Below are 18582 nucleotides of genomic sequence, written 5' to 3'. Positions count from 1 at the left end.
TAATCTTGCAGTTAGCTTCGTTGACATTGGTTGTCCAGCACATGCAAACAGCGTGTTGATGAAGCTTTTTTAATTTGATCCACGACGTTTAGTGACAGCGGCTGCTTTTACTGTGTTCCAATACGTTGGCGACGCAAGCATCCAGTGCACAAGACAGACAGCCTTATCAGAGATTACACCTTTGACAGCGAGCAACTGCGCCGCCTAGTTTGTTCACTGGAACCCTGGAGCTGGGGATATCTGGTAACCCGTTTCGCCGGGGTGAAGAGTGTTATTTAGGAAAAGGAGAGAAAAACGATTCTTGTACAAATACCGGTGAACCTTCTCTTTTGCTCTTGTACTCAAGACATGCAGTACCATGCAACTGAAGAGAGACTCCCTGGCACACATTGTAAATTGGGAGTTCAATTTTCAGGACACCCTTTCAGGTGCTCAAACCTCGAACGGAGTTCTGTATTGACCAGATGCGTTGTAGTTGCAAGCGCAAGAAGAACACCACATTACTGCGGAATGATCATTTTTCTCTACGTTGGGCTTTTTCAATAGTGAGTGGTCTAGGGTGACACAACGATCTCTTTGTTTTTCCTTCTCGTATGCATTTCGGCGCTTCAGTATTACATTTTCGCCGCTCTACAAGCCGTCTTCCTAACAACTCTAGTTATGTGGTCCAGAATGTTTTTCATCGCCTTTCTTCACTGACTTCTGTGGTCTGTTGTCCCTCAGTAGCATGTCCTGTCTTCACACATGTCACCGTTCCTGTGCCGCAAATACTTTCTCTGCACTGCTTTCCTGGTGAATATTAGCGTTCAAGCATTGTCGTCTTCATACTCTTGTAAGACACCGCTATTTTCCGAGAAACACACCTGGCGTCCTCAGGTTGCCTTGCCCGTTTGTTCACCTTCCAGTTCCCTGAACTCCTGAACTCGGTTCTTACACGACACGTAGCCCAGACGGCCGCAAATGGTCGTTAGCAGTCTCGTGCCAGAATCTGAGGTGGACGGTACGGCTGTCAACGACCTAAAATTGCGTGTACATATATGCGTTAGAACTACAGTGTTTACGGTTATGGATTAAGTGTCCAGGACAGCTTGATGTAAGCATCGACATCGCAAGTTCCCATCCTTCTGCTTCTTCTTTGAATCGATGTTGAGAGCAGACACGTCACGCGATTCACCCCTGCACCATCCTCCACTCATCCACACGTTCGACTGCTTTTTCGCGCTCATGTTCACCCGTCAGACCATGTTGAGGCGCTGCAAAAGCTTGTGTTGTGCCACTTATTCGCGGACCTTTTCTGATAATCTGCCGAGTTGTAGCGTATAGATGCACCATATTCGACACAGAGTCCGCAGCCCAAGCGGGAACGTCGCGTTTTGCCTAGGATCCAGATGTGACTTCTGTACTGCCCAGACGAAAAACATCGATTAGTCACAATGCACATCGCGACAAATGCTAGTTCATGACTGGAACCTGTTGCGAAGTGCGCGGGGTTAAGTCAACGCTGTCGAAAAGGTGGGCTGCGTACATTGCGAAACTCGATGAAGACGATCGGCAGACTGCGGCACTTGGGCCAGGTGTACAGACACCTGAAAACTGAGTTCCAACCTGGCGACGCCAGTTTAGAGACTACATTTTCTTTCACGATGTGTTTTGTCTTAGGAAGCTACACAAACAATTCAACAGCTCTGGGTCACTGCGGCTGCGATATCGGTAAAAATCTCTTCAAACCCGGTGTTTGAGCCGTATACTGCATGCCCTTGCTCTGAAGGTTATTCGGATATATCGGGGCCCCGCCCCGTCAAAATTTCCTCTTCTTTGCGGTTTGCTCCGGGAATTCAAACAAGTGAGATAACTGAACATGGCATAAATCGGTTTCACTGGATCTGCGACCACTGCTAAAGTCGAGAATGTCTCCAGAAGGTTCTTGAATTTGTCTGCTTGGTCGAGATGCGGCATGCGCGCTGGTGTTCAAGACCGCTTTTCTGGCATCTCTGGCGTTCAAACAGCGCCGAAAGAGGTAGAGTGGAATTTTTTTCGACCGCATTTTCACAACTCAAACATGACGATGCGGCATAGATAAGAGGACAGAACCTCCAGATGTATGGCCTGTCTGTTGAAATAGGGATGAAGACAACTGAAGCGTCCTTCCGTCATTCCAACTGTCTCTGCGGAGTCAGGCTCTGGCTTTGGTCTCTTGACACGTCGACAGCACTACCAGAAGAGGTCAGGTCACTTGCGGAGAAGATGAAGAGAAGAAAACTGAAGTGAAGTCTCGTCCGTTGGCTGCGCCTTAGCGAGAGCCTACGCCTTCCCTGTTTCGGGGTTCTACTCATTGCTACCTCTTGAGCGCGCTGTCTCAGTTCATGCTCCCAGGTCGCGTTTAGCATCTTCTCAAATTTGTTCCAGTCGCTAACATAGACGCTCCAGCTCAGGATCTGAAATACGGAAGAAGGCAGTGGGTACGCCGTACCCTTCTTCAGACGCAACTCCACGATGGCATTTTTATCACCGCCTCCCAATCTTCTGCGTCTTCCGCCCCTTTGACAAAATCTCTGAGGGTGCCCTCCGGTGTCTTTTTGGTGCACTTTGCATCTTTGCTCCAGCCACATTTCTCTACCGGTTCCTGTTCTGCTTTTGTTGTGCACTTTTCCACTTCTTTCTTGTTCTTTCCCGTACCCCTTCCCTTGTTTCCGTCTCATCTTTGTTTTTCAGCACTCTCTCACTTTTTCTCCACATAACTTACACCGGTCACTTTCGCCGTGGCACTGCTTGGGTGTTCCTTCATTCTCCTCTTCGTCTGCCTCTTCTCCTCCTCAGCCTCAGCCATGCCGTCTCCAGTCTTTCTCATCTTCCCTACAAAATGCAATCTGAGGGGCCTCATGGATTTCCACTGTCTCCCGCGCACACGTTGGGCGCTGCCTTCTCCAGGCTCAAGGCGTCCGTTGTCTCTCGCGTCTCAGTCTTCTTACCCTGCGACGGGCTGGGCCCCGCTAGAAAGAAGTAGGTCCTCAACAAGGGCAACAGAAAGCTGCCAGCGGGTGGGAGAACAGGGAGCACGAAGCCGAGTTCTTAGACACTTCCACGCACACCGCAGCGAGTCTGTGTCTTCCTCGACAAACTGTGATGACTCTCTTTCCTCTTCCGAAGCCATCCAAAGGAAACTGGGAAACTCTGCGAAGTTGCAGGTACCAATCGATTGCCCTGCACTGAAAGAGTCAGAGCGCGAAGGAAACCCGACGGAGGCAACCGGCGGGAGGCAGGGTGCGGCTAGTCTGTCGCCTTCGGATGTTCTGTTCTTTCTGGAAGTTCAGGAAGAGTGCGGGGAACAGGAAACTGAGGTTGGAGGTGAGGGGGCGACGAAGACGAGGTACACAGGCGAAGTGAACAAAAGCAGGCTGCGCGTGAGGCGAAAACCAGGAGAATTGTGGCTGCCCACAAGGCCTGAAAAAGAAACACAGCAGGAGACACAAACAGGGCGAGGAGACACGGCTCACCGTGACACCCGAAAAGTGATTGAGAGGCCCTGTTCAGAGTCGACAGCTCCCTCGGATTCGTCGCCTCTGTTTTCCTCGCCTTCCTCTTTGTTGCCTTCTACTGCCTCACCCTCACCCCTGCTTTCTCCGTGTCTCTCGTCCTCTTCTGAGGCATCTTCACCTTCGTCTCCACCCTGGGATTCCTCCCTTTTCCTGTCTCGACCTCCTCACTCTCCGGCACCTCACCCGTCTCGACGTCCTCACTCTCCGTCACCTCACCCGTCTCCTCACTCTCCTGTCTCTCCTTTCCTCTCATCTTCCCTGGCATCGGAGTCTCCTTCTGAATCAGCCGCTCCTGCTGTCCGGTCGCCTTCTGGTTCTGGGCGTCGCCCAATGTTGCCTTCGTGTCTCCTTTCTCCTGTGTGTTCCTCGGATTCTTCTCTCGCTGCGAGCGAGGAGGCTCTGAGTCCGAGAGAGAAGAAAAAGCCTCTTCAGGCGTTGAGGTCACGCCCTCCGTCTTCGTCTCCTCCCTCTACTTCGTGTGTGTTGTCCTCTCTCCTCCCCCCCCCACCTTCGCTCTCGGAGCTTCTGACCCTCGGACCCCGTCTCTCGCCCATCGGCTCTGTCCTCGAGACCGATGGAGACACTTGTGGAGTCGGGGAGGGACGCGAAAAGCAAGGAGCGCTTCCGAAGCTAGATTCACTGCCGCATGTCGAGAAGGAGACTCCGCGAAGCGGCAGGACTCTGGGCACTCGAAAAGGGCGTCGAGGAAACATGCCAGAACTCCCCTTTGCCGACGCGGGTGTTCTTGACCACGTAGGCGGCTCTCCCAGTGAAGCCCCCATCGTTCCTTACAGCGAAAAGGAGGAGCGTTCACTAGGCGCGGAGAAAGGGGAAGACAGCGCACAGAGTAGTGCCTGTGGAGATGACAGGCTCAGCGAGAGAAGCAGAGAACTTGACCTTCTCAAGAAGGAGATAGAAACACGCACGCGAAGTCTCCAGCCGCTGTCTCCCTCTTTTCTCCCTTTCGTTCGACTTCTAATTCTCCTCGTCAATGAGTTTGACAGAAGAGGTGCAGCCGAAGCTGCCGGCACCGGCTATCGCGCGTCTGGCGATTCGCTGGGCGAGGAGCGCACATCCTCGACGTGGGCAGAAGGCAGGCGGGAGGAGGAAAGAAGAAATGCAGAGCGAGTGCCCTTGGCGGTCTCCACCCAGGGACCGGTCTCTCTGGGGTTGACGGAAGCCGGAGTGGCGCGAAGTAATGCGATGTTTTCGAGTGTGTTGGCAGAAAGCAACGAAGATGCATGTCTTCCATTGTCTATTCGGCTGCAGATCCTGCGTAAGCCTTCGTCTGTTTCAGGTTGCGAGCGAAAGACATCTCCTGCCGTTCTCGGCTCTCACTATGTTCAATACCTCAAACCTCATTCCACATCGGGGCTAGTCTCGAAGCGTCACCGTCCTCTTTGAAACAAAAGAACATTCGTTTCCTGAGTCTGTGTTTCTCCATCGCGGGTCACTAGCATGGGATCGAGAGCGACCCCAGAGGAAATTCCAGGTGTGAACTATTGCGTAAAACAGTGTCCTCCAACGCTCGTGTGAGTCTCCAACATGAAAGTTGTATACACAGCTGTGTGGCGCGTAACAAACCTCCAGGTCAAGCACTTGATATTCTGCTCCATGTTTTTTGAGATGAGGCCTCTTGCGATAGATCGAACTCCTTTGACTCTCCTGCTTCACGCTGCGCGCCTTGACCGACTTTGCGTCTTCACGTTTTTCGCCTTTTTCGCCGTCTTTTCTTTAATTGCCTCTCTGCAGGGAGCTTGGCGGACAGTTCACTTTCTTTCGACTTCCATAGACCGTGCTTCTCCGACTTCCTTGCGAAAACTCTCTTCGAGTTCTCTCGGGTCCTCTTTCCGCCCTCTGTCGCTTCAACGTCGTTCCCGAGTCTGCGGCCCCTTGGAACGACTTCTCACGAGACCGAAGAAGAGAAAGACAGACTGTTGCTCACGTCTCTGTCGAGTCTGGCGAAGCTTCAGCTGCCAGAACATTTTCGCCTTGCCTTCCTCCTTTCATTCCGGTTTCTCATGGACAGGAAGGAACTCGAAAACCGCGTTCGTCTTTCCCAGGTAGGAAACCAAACCATCTGGACGACGGACAGTCGCCAATCTCTTCGAGTTTCGATCCCCTTCCGTAAAGTATCAAAAATAACAGTAGAGGTTTGTGTAGAGATGCTTATACATGCGTGGATCGACACATTATTATCCTCATATATGTGCTGTTGAGCAGCTACTGGGATACATGTCACATGCGCTGGTGAGAAAGGCCTAGCTACCAGCTCCTCGGCCTTCGGATGTATCATCGGTTTTGCTTCTCCCATTTTTAGGGTAGGAAAACACCTGTGTTGACAAATCAGATACAGACTCATATAAATATATATATATATATATATTTCTACGTATATATCTTTATATATATATATATGTATGCATATAACTAAATAACTATATATATATATATATATATATATATATATATGCCTTACATAGATGGGCATGGATTCGGAGTGATCTCGAAGTGACATGTAAGATGGAAATAGTGTTCACTAAAACAAAGCAAAAACTGGAGGGAATGGTACTTGACTGGCCTGCGGATGGTTTCGACAGCGTTTCCGGTTCCATGTTTCGTTCCTGAATTTTAATTATCACGTCTGATTAGAAATGCGCACCCTGTAAACCTGAGTCGCGATGCAGAAGAACGTAACCCCAGCAACGAAAAAAACGCTTGCCAGGATGTTATTGAATGCATGAGTCTGTCTGACCTAATGCTAGGGAACGCCCTCTGAAGAGTCGTCCCTTCGCGTCTGCCCTAAACCCAACCTCGTTTCGGCTTTTGCCTCCTCGAATTCCTGGTTCTGCCATGCGCCTTCTCTCTCTCCGTTTTACCACAGTTTGCCTTCTGCGTTCAGTTCAGGACGCACTGCTTGTCGCTACTCCGCTGTTGGCTTCTCCGTGCTTCGCTTGAAGTCCTCACGCGCCGGCTGCAGCCCCTGCTGCTTGTCCTGGACTTCTTCTCTTTTCCTCTTCGCGTAAAACCGCATTTCCAATCTCTCTGCCCCGCTTGCCTTCTCTCATTGTTCTGCGCCTTTTTTTCAGGCTGAGCTTTGCACATGCGCGGCAATGTGCCACTACGCAGCGCGCTGCCGCGTCTCTTGTGTTGAAGCTCTCGAGGTTTTGCTTGCCCCCGAAAATCTTTCTCGACTTTCTCCAAGCACTTCGCTCAGGTCTGACAGGAATATACATACGCCAGTGTTACGTGTGTATCGCAGCTTCTTACAGATCATGATTATATACATATATAATATATATATATATATATATATATAAGCGAACATATAAACATGAAGGCGGGTTGTTGCATGCAGCTGTGTTTATAGCGTGTATATATTACTGTTATATATATCTATGCATCTGGATACCGAGGGAACTGCGCAGCCACTAGAAAGAATCATAATATTTTTGTGAAGCCAAGAACCGTATTGATGCTGAGAAATCGTTTTCTACCTTTTCGCAGCTCCGATCGTTTCTTCTTTGGAGCTGGCTTTCGAAGTGTCTGGCCTGTCACCAGCAAATCGTTCGACAAAGCCATTCATTTAACGCGTCTCGATTTTATCCAACTTCTTGTCCAAGTAGACATACAAACGCTAAGTGCGTCTAACCTCTACATTTCGCTCTGTCTAGTCGATACACAGCAACCTTCGTCTATCCATTTTTACAACTCCATATCCACGTAAATATATGGGAATGTATATGCATGCATATGCGAAGTAATATACATGTAAATATATATATTTATATATATTATATTTATCCATTTGTTATCTTTGTATCGCAATGCATGGACTCGTGACCCCTGGTCTGATGTGTTTTTTGTGATTTTTCGAGTGGTTTTTTCTCTGGTTGTTTCACAGCTGGACTCTCGACGGTCTCCTCGCGTTGGTGGACTACGAAGCTCCAGTGCTTCAACTACGTGAACATCTCCCTGAGTTCTTGCTGGAGGAAGATTTTGTATGGCGAGAAGGTGACAACGTTGCGGGGACGGGCGCACCTCAGGCGCATGCAGGAACCAATTTCACTCGCTTTCAACATGCAGGGAGAGATGGTGCATCATGGCTCGTCGCTCTCAAGGCATTCGTCGCTCTCAGCAAGGCCTCAGATGCAGATGTTGCCTTGGCCGAACAGATGCTGCATGTGAGACTCCACACATGCATGCGGCAGCCCCTCGAAGAAAGCGGTTGTTAAATGGAGACACAAACGAAAACTCTAGAGGCATGCAGAGCCATGCACACCCCTATTTCAGTCCCGTGTTACATTTATATATATATATATTTATTTATACATGGATAGATAGAAATAGGTATATATGGAGCTGCAGGGAAATATTGGTATAATGACAGATGTATACATAGGTATAGGTATGTATATATATATATATATATATATATGCATCGTTGTACAGGTGCCTATGTACAGAAGATTAGATAGCGAGATTGGTACTTTTGTTTCCAATCCATTTAAGCAATTGTCACGTCTCTGAAGCGCCCTCTCAGGTAGAACTTCTTAGCATTTCCATATATATACCTGTGTGTTTATTGTACACCTATCACCTTTTTGTGCCCACATTCCTTCTATGACAGTAGCTTGCAGTTTTGGAGAAGCCGCTCCACTGCATGCACTCGGCCATGGACTTGTGTAGCAGCGTCAACTAACATGAGCTCTGCATGGTCTTTCTTTCAGAATATTGGAGGCTTTGTGCAGAAGCACCTGAGCAAGATTCCGACGTCGCTTCTCGCCTCCTGGGAAGCCGCGCTGCGCAGATTCATGCGAGCAAAGGAGCAGCAATCGATGAAAGACCTTCACCGAGGTTTGCAGGCCGTCCCCTCGGAGACGCTTGGGGTGTTGCTGAAAAGCCGCGCAGCGGAGTCTGAGGGCCAGCGAGATGAAAATGGCAATTCAAAGAGAGACAGAGAAATCGCCGATATCAGTGACAAGGGGGGTCTCGAATATGGACAACACCAAGCGGAAACTCATAGAGATGAAGGAGGTCTTGACTGTAAAAGTCTGACTGAACTTGAAGATAGTGCTATACGGAGAGAAGGGGAGGAAGGAAGAGCAGCTCGAGGAGCCAGCGTAGACGAGGTGCCAGGGGGTCTGACGCTGTCTCCTGGAAAGGCTGACACAGTAAGGGGAGTGTCTCCTTCTCTTGGGTCTTCTCCTTCTCCCTGGAGCGTCGGACCAGAAGCAAACGAGATCAGCGGGAGACGGAAAAAGATCTGGAACGACTGGAGGCTGCTAGGAAGCGAAGCGAGTCGCGTGCGGCGCCAAGAGGAGCGCTACCGGCATGTGCTTGGTCTCCACGAAGAAGTTTTATCCCAGCTGAAAACGCGCATGCAGAGGCTGAGGCCATCGGCCAGAGAGTTGGATGATGTAGGCTCGCGTTGCGTTTCGTCTGTGCACCAGGACCTTGGGCGTTTCGCATTTTTTGTCTTTCTGTCGTGAAGCGCATATCGCAGCTGTTTCCATCTCGCGTACGCGCCTCAGAACTCGAGTCCGATATTCACACAAAGGAAGAAGCCAACGCCAGGGATTTCGTCTCCGCAGCGGGCGCGGTGTGCGTTTTTGGTGGTTTCCTTGTTGCAAAAGAAGGAGACGTCTGATACAGCTCCTGGGGGGCTCGGCTTTTCATGCGACACCCCGCGTCGGAACTGTCTTGTGCTTTGCCCTCCACTTTTAGGAATACTCTTATTTCTGAGCGCCATGTGACGCGAGAGAATTCGAAATAGCTTTGACAGTGTAATATCAAAAATCTGGCATGCTCTCTGGCTGTCTGTGTGATTTTTGTTGTTTGAGCTGCATGCATCGCGTCCCTTTGTGTAATGTTTCCTCTCTGTCGTTGTCGCGCTTGCCGCTGCTGTCCTGCCTGCATCGCGCTTTGGAGTTTCGTTCCGTTTTCTCGTCGCCGTTCAGATTCTCAGCGTCATGACAGAAGGCCTGCCTGGGACGTACATACACTCGTTCCCTCACCAGCGACATCTCACAGCTTCGCTTCGGCGGATATGCTGGAACGCAATCAAATCTCAAGTAGGCGAAAATGCTCCTGCAGTTTGAAATCTCCAACGCGGTTTTGTTCTTTTGCCTGATGATTTCGTTTCCTGAAAAGAGCTTTCAAGTGATTCAGATGTTTCTTCGTTTAAACCCACATCCGTACACATCTATACGTGAATGTTTATATATATATTCCTATTTCACCATGGATCATCCGCTTCCTTTACTTCCACATATACATGTATGCATATATATATATATATATGCCTACATACATACTGCTCTATTGCTGTCAACATCTTTGAGTTGGTGTTTGGATGCTTATGCCCATGTCTGGCATTAACGCGCCGCACTCGATCTGTAGTTGGGTCGCTTCGTTCAAAGACAGACGGCGTCTGTACAGAGAATTGAGAACGCGTGTATCCTTGTCGCGCCGGCAATTATTGCTTCGTTTTTCAGTCGATTTATCTCTATATCTAGGTGGTCGCCTTGTATTCGGTGCCTCGTTATACACTGTAAAAGCACCATGGCAGCAGACGCTGTTTTGTGCGCGATTGCTGCTTGAGCAAAGATCAGACAACGAAGCTGTTCCTTGTTCTCGTCCGCAGCGTAAATTGCAGGTTCTCCAGTGAGAACTCCTAGCTGCGTGCCGTGTCGAACTGCAGTCAGTGGAGGGATGATTGTTTCGGCCTAGAGCAGGGTCGTTTTAATTCCTGCAAGTGCTCTCTATCTGCCGCAATGCGTCCTGAACTGTGCTTCTTGTCTCTCTCCAGATAGCGATTCTCAGATAGTAGACACACTTCTGTTCTGTCTGGAAAATGTCCTTGCATGCAGGATCCAGACAAGATGACGACGCCCCAGCTCCTACGCGTCCTCCATGTCGCCTTCCTTCACAGCGTCGCTAAAGACGCGGATGAAATGTTGCCCTTCTTGCGTCAACTCGAGGTCGGAGATCGTCGCGGCTTCTCGCGAGTGTCTGCTTTGGTGTTTCGGCGACAAAATGGCTCTGCATGCACTGGTGAAATCGACGACTTCGTCTTTGTGTTACACGAGCGAAGCACTCTGTAGGATACTGGAATAGCTTGGTCGCGTGACCTGTACGGATTCTTATCTCGCTAGATGTAGATGAACGCGTGGATTGAAATGAATGTGGAAGTGATCGAATCACGTTGCACAGATTTCTTTCAGATGATGCTTGACGTTTCGGCGACATATGCAGCTCGATTTCGAGCACAACTACAAGAGCCGATCTGCCTGTCAAAACGCGTTTTTATTACTGATCCAGGCAAAGAACTGGAGGAGGTGTGACGCGGCATGTGCTTTACCATCTCTGTGTATACAGAGACATCTAGTCCTTTTATCGACTGAGTACATCGGCCTGCACGCATTTACTTAGTCTGTGTTTTTATTGTTTTGTGTCTTCCCTGAGGGGCGTGTGTCGTCTGGTCCCATCTCAGGCCGGAGCGAGCTTTTCTGACTTGCTCTCTGCTTTCTCTCTGCGGGGAGTCATGTCTCTCTGCGCCCGGTTCTTCTGCCCTACGCGAACGCGGTGTGCGGTCGAGTCACGCGTCCTCGTTTCGGTAGCTTTGTCTTTTGCCGCTTGTTTGTCTCGCAGGCTGACCTGCGTCCGTCCCTTCTGGAGAGCGGTAACCAACTTCTTCTGTCTCAGGTCTTGTACGTCGCGGCGAAGATGGAAGACATTCCAGAAAACATCAAGTTCCGCTTTTTTCGCTCTGCTGCCCGTCTGCATTTGACCGTTTTGCGACGAGCGAACAGCGACGCACAGGCCAGAGGAGACGGGGAAAGCCATAGCGAATGTGACGACGAAACAGACGCGAAAGACCGCCGGACAACAACCACCGGAAGGACCTGCGAGCCTTATGCGGTCTACGGACAGCAAATCGAGTTGCAGACCATCATCAATGTCGCGACTGCGTTTTTGTCTTGTTCATGGGCAGACCCGGGTACGTGATCGCCCGGAAAGGATTCTGCTCATTCAGTTCTTTGCTGTAGTTTCTTCCGTGTAAAGGCGATGCGACCAAAGGCCAGCAAATCAAGCGAGGAAAGCAGATGCATGCATGCGTGCTCCGAAGTATGCCTTCGGTCGTTCTGGAGGTTTGTCTGAGAGCCGGTCAACTGACAAGGAAGTCTGGAAGCCGGATCCCGTAGCCTTCCTACAAATAGCCATTGTATGTCACACTCGTTGTGTCTCAGTCTCACCACGATGTCTTGCTACTCCAAAAAGCTAAACAAACAGACACTTTGTACCGTCTTACATGGTTAGGTGCACGCATGCCTTTAAGTCCCGGATCCCCTCAGTCTCTTGGATTCGTTTTCCTCTGCGTTGTCCTGGCAGAGGCATGGCGCCTGCTTTCTGCTTTTTATGTGGAGCACTCGCATCCGGACTTCACGGAAATGCTCGTCGAAAGCGCGTCTCCGTCGTCCCTTTCCTCCGCTGTCGGTCACATCCGGTGGCACTCCAAGGCGCCTCTCTTGGCTGCAGACGCCCTCCCGCCGTCGCTGTTTTTCTGTGAGCAGCGAGGCTGGCTTTCGCCTTCTCTCGGTCTCCTCGCATCTGTCGACAAAGTCACTGCAGACCGCATCCGCCACTCCTGGCTCTTGCGCTGGGTTCGCGCAGGCATTCTCCTCATTGCCAACACGAGCCGGTTATCTGGCCATGCACATCCTGCCTTAATCGTACTCGTAAGGGATCCGATGCAAAGAATCACGCGGGGACGTTTTGAGAGGACGTGGAAAGACAACAGCAACGACAGACAGAAGAAACTGTATGCAGGCATCTTTCAAGAGAGCGTTGAATGAAGCGACAGACGAATGGCTCCAGGAAGGGATCAGGCGAGGGTCTAAAGGCACAGCGAACGGGAGCGCTTCTCTGCGCTGCAGGCTCAGGCGCGTGTTGTCTGTTTCCAGGCGTGATGCTGGTTCTTTTCTGTGATCCAGAATCATCATCTCCGGCTTATTGTGGCTATTGGAGATCCTATTTCAGGTTCTTCAAGTCCTCATGGACAAGCGACCTCGACAGCCTGAAGGAGAGACCATTTTAAACATGCTCCCCCACGGCGTTCTCCTCGATGCCTTAGGATGCTTTACGCTTCTCGGCTTCCACGTGCATCATCCATCTGCTTTTGACAGTCTGCTTGAATACATGACAAATCTCGGTAGTCCCCTGGTTCTCGTCGATTCCCTCGCTACTCTCACCGCCTGGACGGTATGCTTTTCTCTCGAAAAAAACGGCCAGAGATGGAAAACTCTCTATTTAGATGTATATGCATACTGTTATTTATATATATATATATATATGGATGTGATTCTGTGGGTACTTGTGTTTTAAGGTGAGACTCGATCTACGCCTGTCATGGTGTCGAGCCCGCACTCGGTTTTCCGACGGGAATGTTCTGCTGCAGATCAGATGGTGATTCATGTGCATCTCTCTGAACATAATTTTGTGTTTCATACCCAGCAGATGTATCTTGATCTGTATAGTCGTGGAGTGCATGTGCTCTCGATGCGCATTTGCCCACGCGCATGCCTTTCTTCGGGCGAGTGCCTCCAATCTTCGCGCGTGTGGTTGTCCCAAGAAGAGCAACGTCGAGCAGTGGAACCTGGCAAATGTATCGGCAGTGCGCTTCGCCCATATATATATATATATATATATATATGTATACATATATATACATATACATCCCGAATTCGGGTTTGCTCTTGTCACGCATGTGCCCGTGGTTGCTGCAAGCGTTTCTTTATGTCTGGCTTTTGCCATGTCCAGGTGACAGATATCTTGCGTCGTGAGGGTGACGAGGCACTCCGGTGGCGTGTTTCGCGTCTGGCGAGTGACCGGGGGAGCAATCCACTGTCCCAAGTTCGTCTTGTGTCGAGACAGAAGCTTGAGACGCTCTTTCTGCCGTTCAAACGGTCCTGTGAGGCCTCGGCTCTCGACGTGAGCTCAAAACTGGAAGAGTAAGTCCTCGGCGTTCTGTTCGGAATGTTTCCTTCGTCGACACCACGTTAAAAGAACACGTTGCTGAAATGCCGGCAAGAATGACAGGAAAGCCTTCTTAGCGAAAGCGGGCATTTCAGACAAGCGACACCAGAACGTTTGACGACAAGACACACTCTTGAGTTCGTCGTTCAAGCTGTCGCAGGAAAGCGTTTAGGTTGTTTGGCAAAGGAAACGCGTGTCGGGGGATCTAGGATTCTGCTCAAAACGAAGAAGTCAAGATCAGCGTGCTTCTCATTTGAGTTTCGGAACGCTGGGGAAGTACGTAACGGCCCGTCCTACCCCAAGGGCCGCCAACCAGAAACAGTCTCCTTCTCTCGCGTCAGTTGGAGTCTGCCACGTCGTCATCGATGTCTGTGCTATGTTTGTTTCGTTCCTCGTCCCTTTGCTTCTACAAAAAGGGAATTCATGAGCTGCTTTTGACCATGTATTTTTGTATTTACTTTAGCAGCTACCCCAGGACTAGGTGTCTGGGGAATGCAGACATGGATATTGCGCTACGGGATACACAATCGGCTGTTGCAGCTTCCCACTGTGTCTCTTGGATCACTGGCAGCAGCAGAATGTGGATGTGTCTGCCATAGCCTCATGTCCGCTTCTGTCTCCTCAGGCTAGGGATAGCCCACGCGCTGTGGCCGTCGGAGGCCGACGGCCTTCCACTTGCTATCTCTCTCCAATTGCCTTCTTCTTGCCAACCATCGTTGTGTTCTTCTCCACCCTTTTCGGAGAGTTCGTTGTCTCTGTTGCCTCATGAAAAGGAGGCGAAAGTCGGTCTGGTGCTGTGTCCGCCGTCGCTCACAGAACGACGGGACAGACACGCGAGAACGGGGTCAGTACAGTTTTCTGACAGACGTCCCTCAGAGACGTTGAGTGAGTATCTGACCCGGAAATTCAACGAAGATGAAGATGCGTTTCGGCTCACGACCCGCTTTATCTTCTTTGATGTCGGCGACCTACCGGAAGCTCTTCGCCGGAGGGGATGGACTCGTCTCCTGTTTGTTTGTCTCAGCGAGTGGCACCACAGGGGATCGCAGGAGCATAAAGACACGATTCACGAGAGACAAAGGGAGCTGCTTGTGAAGCTTCTGGTAAGAGGCAGATGAGGCATCGACAAGCCAAAAGCAGTTCGCGTAATTAGGCTGGCTGCGTGCCCTGCATGAAACAAAAATTGCGGGAGAGAAGGAAAACGCCATTAGTGGATGTGCCGCTCTCAGGACGTGTTGCCGCTGTCGTATTCGTTCTGCACGGGTGTAAGCGTGTGTCAGTGGACATGTTTATCGCTTTGCACTTCAGTATTCACTTTGCTTATTCAGATTGGTCGATCTGGTATGATCAGGTGCAACACAGAAGCGACATAAACGCAGATGTATAGAGCTATTCGAGCAACCATGGGTTCGCCGCGCATGTACGCGCTCCTGGGCATTTGGAAGTCCTTGGGGATGGAAAAAAGGCACACATGTCCTTTCCGTGGGTAAACATGTACCTGATGAAGACCTATGCATTGCCAGTCTGCGAAAGTCTCTACATGTGTCGATAGAATGACACTCAGAGTGATTGTGTGCATGGACAGACAGGTGTGATGCCAAGCGCTGATAACTTTTTCTCCAGTGCGTCTTCTGGTCTCTTCGATGCTTCGCTAGTTGCCTATCTAGAGACGCTGTCGTTAGTCTTCGCGGACAGGGGACCGAACGTCTGTTTAGACAGTGCGGCTGTTCTTTCATTTTCTTGGTTCCTCTGTGCCTGTCTTTTCCTCGATTCTTTTCCAGATGCTATGCAGCGATCCTTTCCGCAGTGTGCACAGGAAATCTATTTGTGCGGAGGCGGAAAATTCGGAGAAAAAGGCGATGGCGTCTTTTGGAAGCAGTATTCCTTTAAAAAGTGCGTAAACGCTTACTGGTAAAGTCGTTCTGCATCTTCTTTTAACACTATCGGCTAATGTAGCGATCGCACCGCACTGGCTTATGAAACCTGCCAACGCTATGAAAGTGACGAGGGCGACAAAGAGAAAGGCAACCGAGTTTGTGATGAGAAACTAGATGAGAGACTCTACTCTGCCAGTGCCTTCTGGGCAAACAACGTAACCACAGCCAGCAAATACTCGGCTGCCAGGGAAGACATAATTCACTTTTTAAAAAAGATGGGGAATCTACTGTGTTTTATCAGTGCTTGGATGTAGACGACGCTGAATCGAAGGGGGATACGCGCAGCGGATTAATTCGCACACAGGCTATTTTTTAGAGAAGCCAGTGGTGCAACTGGGTCGCACCGGCATGCGTACTTGGGGAACCCATCTGTCATGGGCTCAAGTACGTCGTCTACTTGATTATTAGACGCACAACTCACACATCGTCCTAAGAGCATCTGTCGTCGCTTCTACTATGCCACATCGACACGAGTATTTTGCACCAGGAGAGTCGCGGATGAACGTAATTCCAGACAGAGAAAACGCCGGCTCGTCAGTCGCGTCCGTTCCAGAGTTCCAAACCAGACGTCGACGCATCTCGCGTCCCACACAGGAACCGAAGAGGCATACGAACATACTGGTGCCGCCGAGAATATGGCCAGCTACGTGAGAGGATACTTCTGATACGGTGTTTGAAAATGATCCGCTGCGATTGTACCCCTCTGCATAATCAATGAGGCAACGAGCTACTCAGCTCGTTGACCGGTGATACGTTCCACCTCTCACTGCTTCCGGATACGCATTAGGAACAGTGCACTATCGTGCTTGTGGATGAAGAGGTTTCACTAACTGTATCCGATAGTAAACCTGTCTTGTTTCTCCATCGACCGGCCCCGCCTCTCCGCCATATACGTTTTGGTTCGTTAGTGTAGCGAATCGAAGGGCAAGATACGAGACAACCATTTTCAGTGAACATGCCTCTTATTTCACTGTCAAGAGACCCGTATGCCTGCCAGTGTCAGAAAGTCATCCGTCGATTTTTTCCTCACGTGTTAGTACCGCGAAAAAGAAGGCGATCATGCAGTTTCTTGAGACCGATCCCTCTGCTCACAAACCAGAGAGAAAATGTCGCTGTGGACGAGCCGGTTTTCTCATTTCCCCAACTGTCGTGTCTTTAACAGCCCATAAATGGGTGCACCTCCAAGGCGGATACAAGTCCTTTTAATACACTGGCACTAGTAAAAGAAACTCGGTGCAAGCCGATGTTAATCAGATCTACGCAGTACCCATATATGGCTCCCCTCATACCGTTGGCGTCGCCGATGGAGCACTGGCTCGTAGAGCTGCCCATTCGAATTTCCCGTCAAGTGTGAGTCCGCTGGCATGCACACTACGATACTCCTCCTCCAAAGGCCACTTTCGGTCTTCCGATTATTTGGATTTTGCTTGTTTTGTGGCCTTCTGAATGTAGAGTCCTCGGCTTGAGCTCCTCAGCAGCACGCAGCTGTCCCCCATCTGGACGATTCCAGGCAAAGCAGACAAGCGGGCATTTGCAGCACTGGCAGACGCACACACACACACACACACACACACACCAGAGACTAGGGTCGAGAGGCTAACAGGTGAACGAGTTCGGCGAACGCCATGTCGTGTCGCTATCCTTTCACATTGCCCACACTTTCTACCCCAGAAAAACCAGTGAACGCGAAAGGCGCCGACACGGTGTCCCGCGGCCGACATCGATCCTCGAGTCAGCCAGCCCTTCAACTTCGTTCTAATGGGAGTAATGTAATAAGTTAGGAGTTGCATTCCGTGCTTGGGTGCTCTCGGAAGCTGTAAACAAATGCGAACGGATTCCCGGAAATTTCTTGCAGCCTTGAGCTCCAATCTGAGCTTGACACCGTCATACTTGGCTGGGGATGCCTGCCCATGCGTGCGTTACATTGTACCTCGATTTGATTTCCGCAGCATCTCGTTCCTGCCGATTTCGCGTTTCTCTGACGATGACGTTTTCGGTGCGTGTGGGGCTTTTATGTCTCGCAGTTCTTGTGCTGTCGGTCCAAGCCGCTCCCGCCCGACGGAAACAGGAAACAGTCGTCGAGGAAGTAGAGGAAGAGACGCCTACAACGGCCGCGAGAGGAAAAATGGCAACCAGGAGCATCGTTATGGGGAGCACGTCGACGGTGGCAGGAACGTTGGCAGTTGTCGCTGGTTACTTTCTAGGTCGAAGAGCTGACCAGCAAGAGGAAGAGGCGCAGGAGCGACGTCTGAGGTACGCCGGCCGCAGTCTCACTGTATTAGGAGTCTTGGCTGTTCTTTTTGGTTTAGCCAGTTTATTCAGAGCCCGTAGGTGCTGTGGCCGTCTCAGGCGTTCGAAAAAGAACAAGAAGAAGACCAGATGACAGGAATGTGTCACGTAACTGAAGGGACGTTTTCCTTGCGAGCAGGGACGTCGGGACCCGTGAGAGCGAGGAAAGTCAGCAGAGAATCATGGGGTGCGATCCGTTGCCTGAAACGTGCTCTTCCCCTGAAGGTGTACAGAGCTGGTTTTTTGTTTGAATTGCGAAAACACACAACCGAGGACAAGAGATCCCGCCGCTGTCAGCGACCGTCATTTGAAGACTCTGCGAGACTGTGAGGGTGACGCGACCACGCGGTGTGGATGGACCAGATTTGTGTGTACAGTGCACATGCATGTGTACGGATTGTTTGCTGACGAAGCCAATTTTACGGTAGCCAGTGCTGCTGTATGTCTCACAGCGGTTTCACACCGTATTCGTTGACCATAAAAATTGTGACACACCACGATGGCAGTCGATCCGACGCACACGTGGTGAAGCTCGCCGCGCTGCTGAAGAACTGTGTCGGTGAATCCTCTCTTGGTGCTATGAAGTACGCATGGGCCATCTCGCTACTACAGAGTTCTAACGTTGTATGAAGGCGATGCGCCGAAGAAACGGCTTCTCATTGTTCTAAACAGCAGATGCCTGCTTACGTGACCGTACACAAGCCCCCACATGGCTAAATGATTATACAGTCATAAGGCGATGCAGAAGTCCGGACGAGAGAATTGCCGTAGAGTCATCGGGA

At 50.4% G+C, this 18582-nt stretch overlaps 1 protein-coding gene across 1 annotated transcript; it reads left to right on the top strand.

The window, feature by feature from the left end:
* Positions 1–1638: 1638 nt before the first annotated feature.
* Positions 1639–18490, top strand: TGME49_312330 (hypothetical protein). Its single transcript, XM_018782708.1, has 14 exons — positions 1639–4812; positions 5289–5599; positions 6626–6753; positions 7441–7720; positions 8267–8956; positions 9497–9610; positions 10409–10519; positions 11190–11538; positions 11931–12277; positions 12579–12800; positions 13359–13549; positions 14200–14677; positions 15356–15467; positions 17536–18490. The coding sequence occupies exons 1-14, from the start codon at positions 2826–2828 to the stop codon at positions 17892–17894; spliced, it is 5679 nt and encodes a 1892-aa protein (XP_018635485.1). The 5' UTR covers positions 1639–2825; the 3' UTR covers positions 17895–18490.
* The last annotated feature ends 92 nt before the right edge of the window (positions 18491–18582 follow it).

This window comes from Toxoplasma gondii, chromosome XI, assembly GCF_000006565.2.
Source record: "Toxoplasma gondii ME49 chromosome XI, whole genome shotgun sequence".
Taxonomy (NCBI): Eukaryota; Apicomplexa; class Conoidasida; order Eucoccidiorida; family Sarcocystidae; genus Toxoplasma; species Toxoplasma gondii.
The sequence above is the reverse complement of the archived record's forward strand: the minus strand, read 5'-3'. Positions and strand labels throughout refer to the sequence as shown.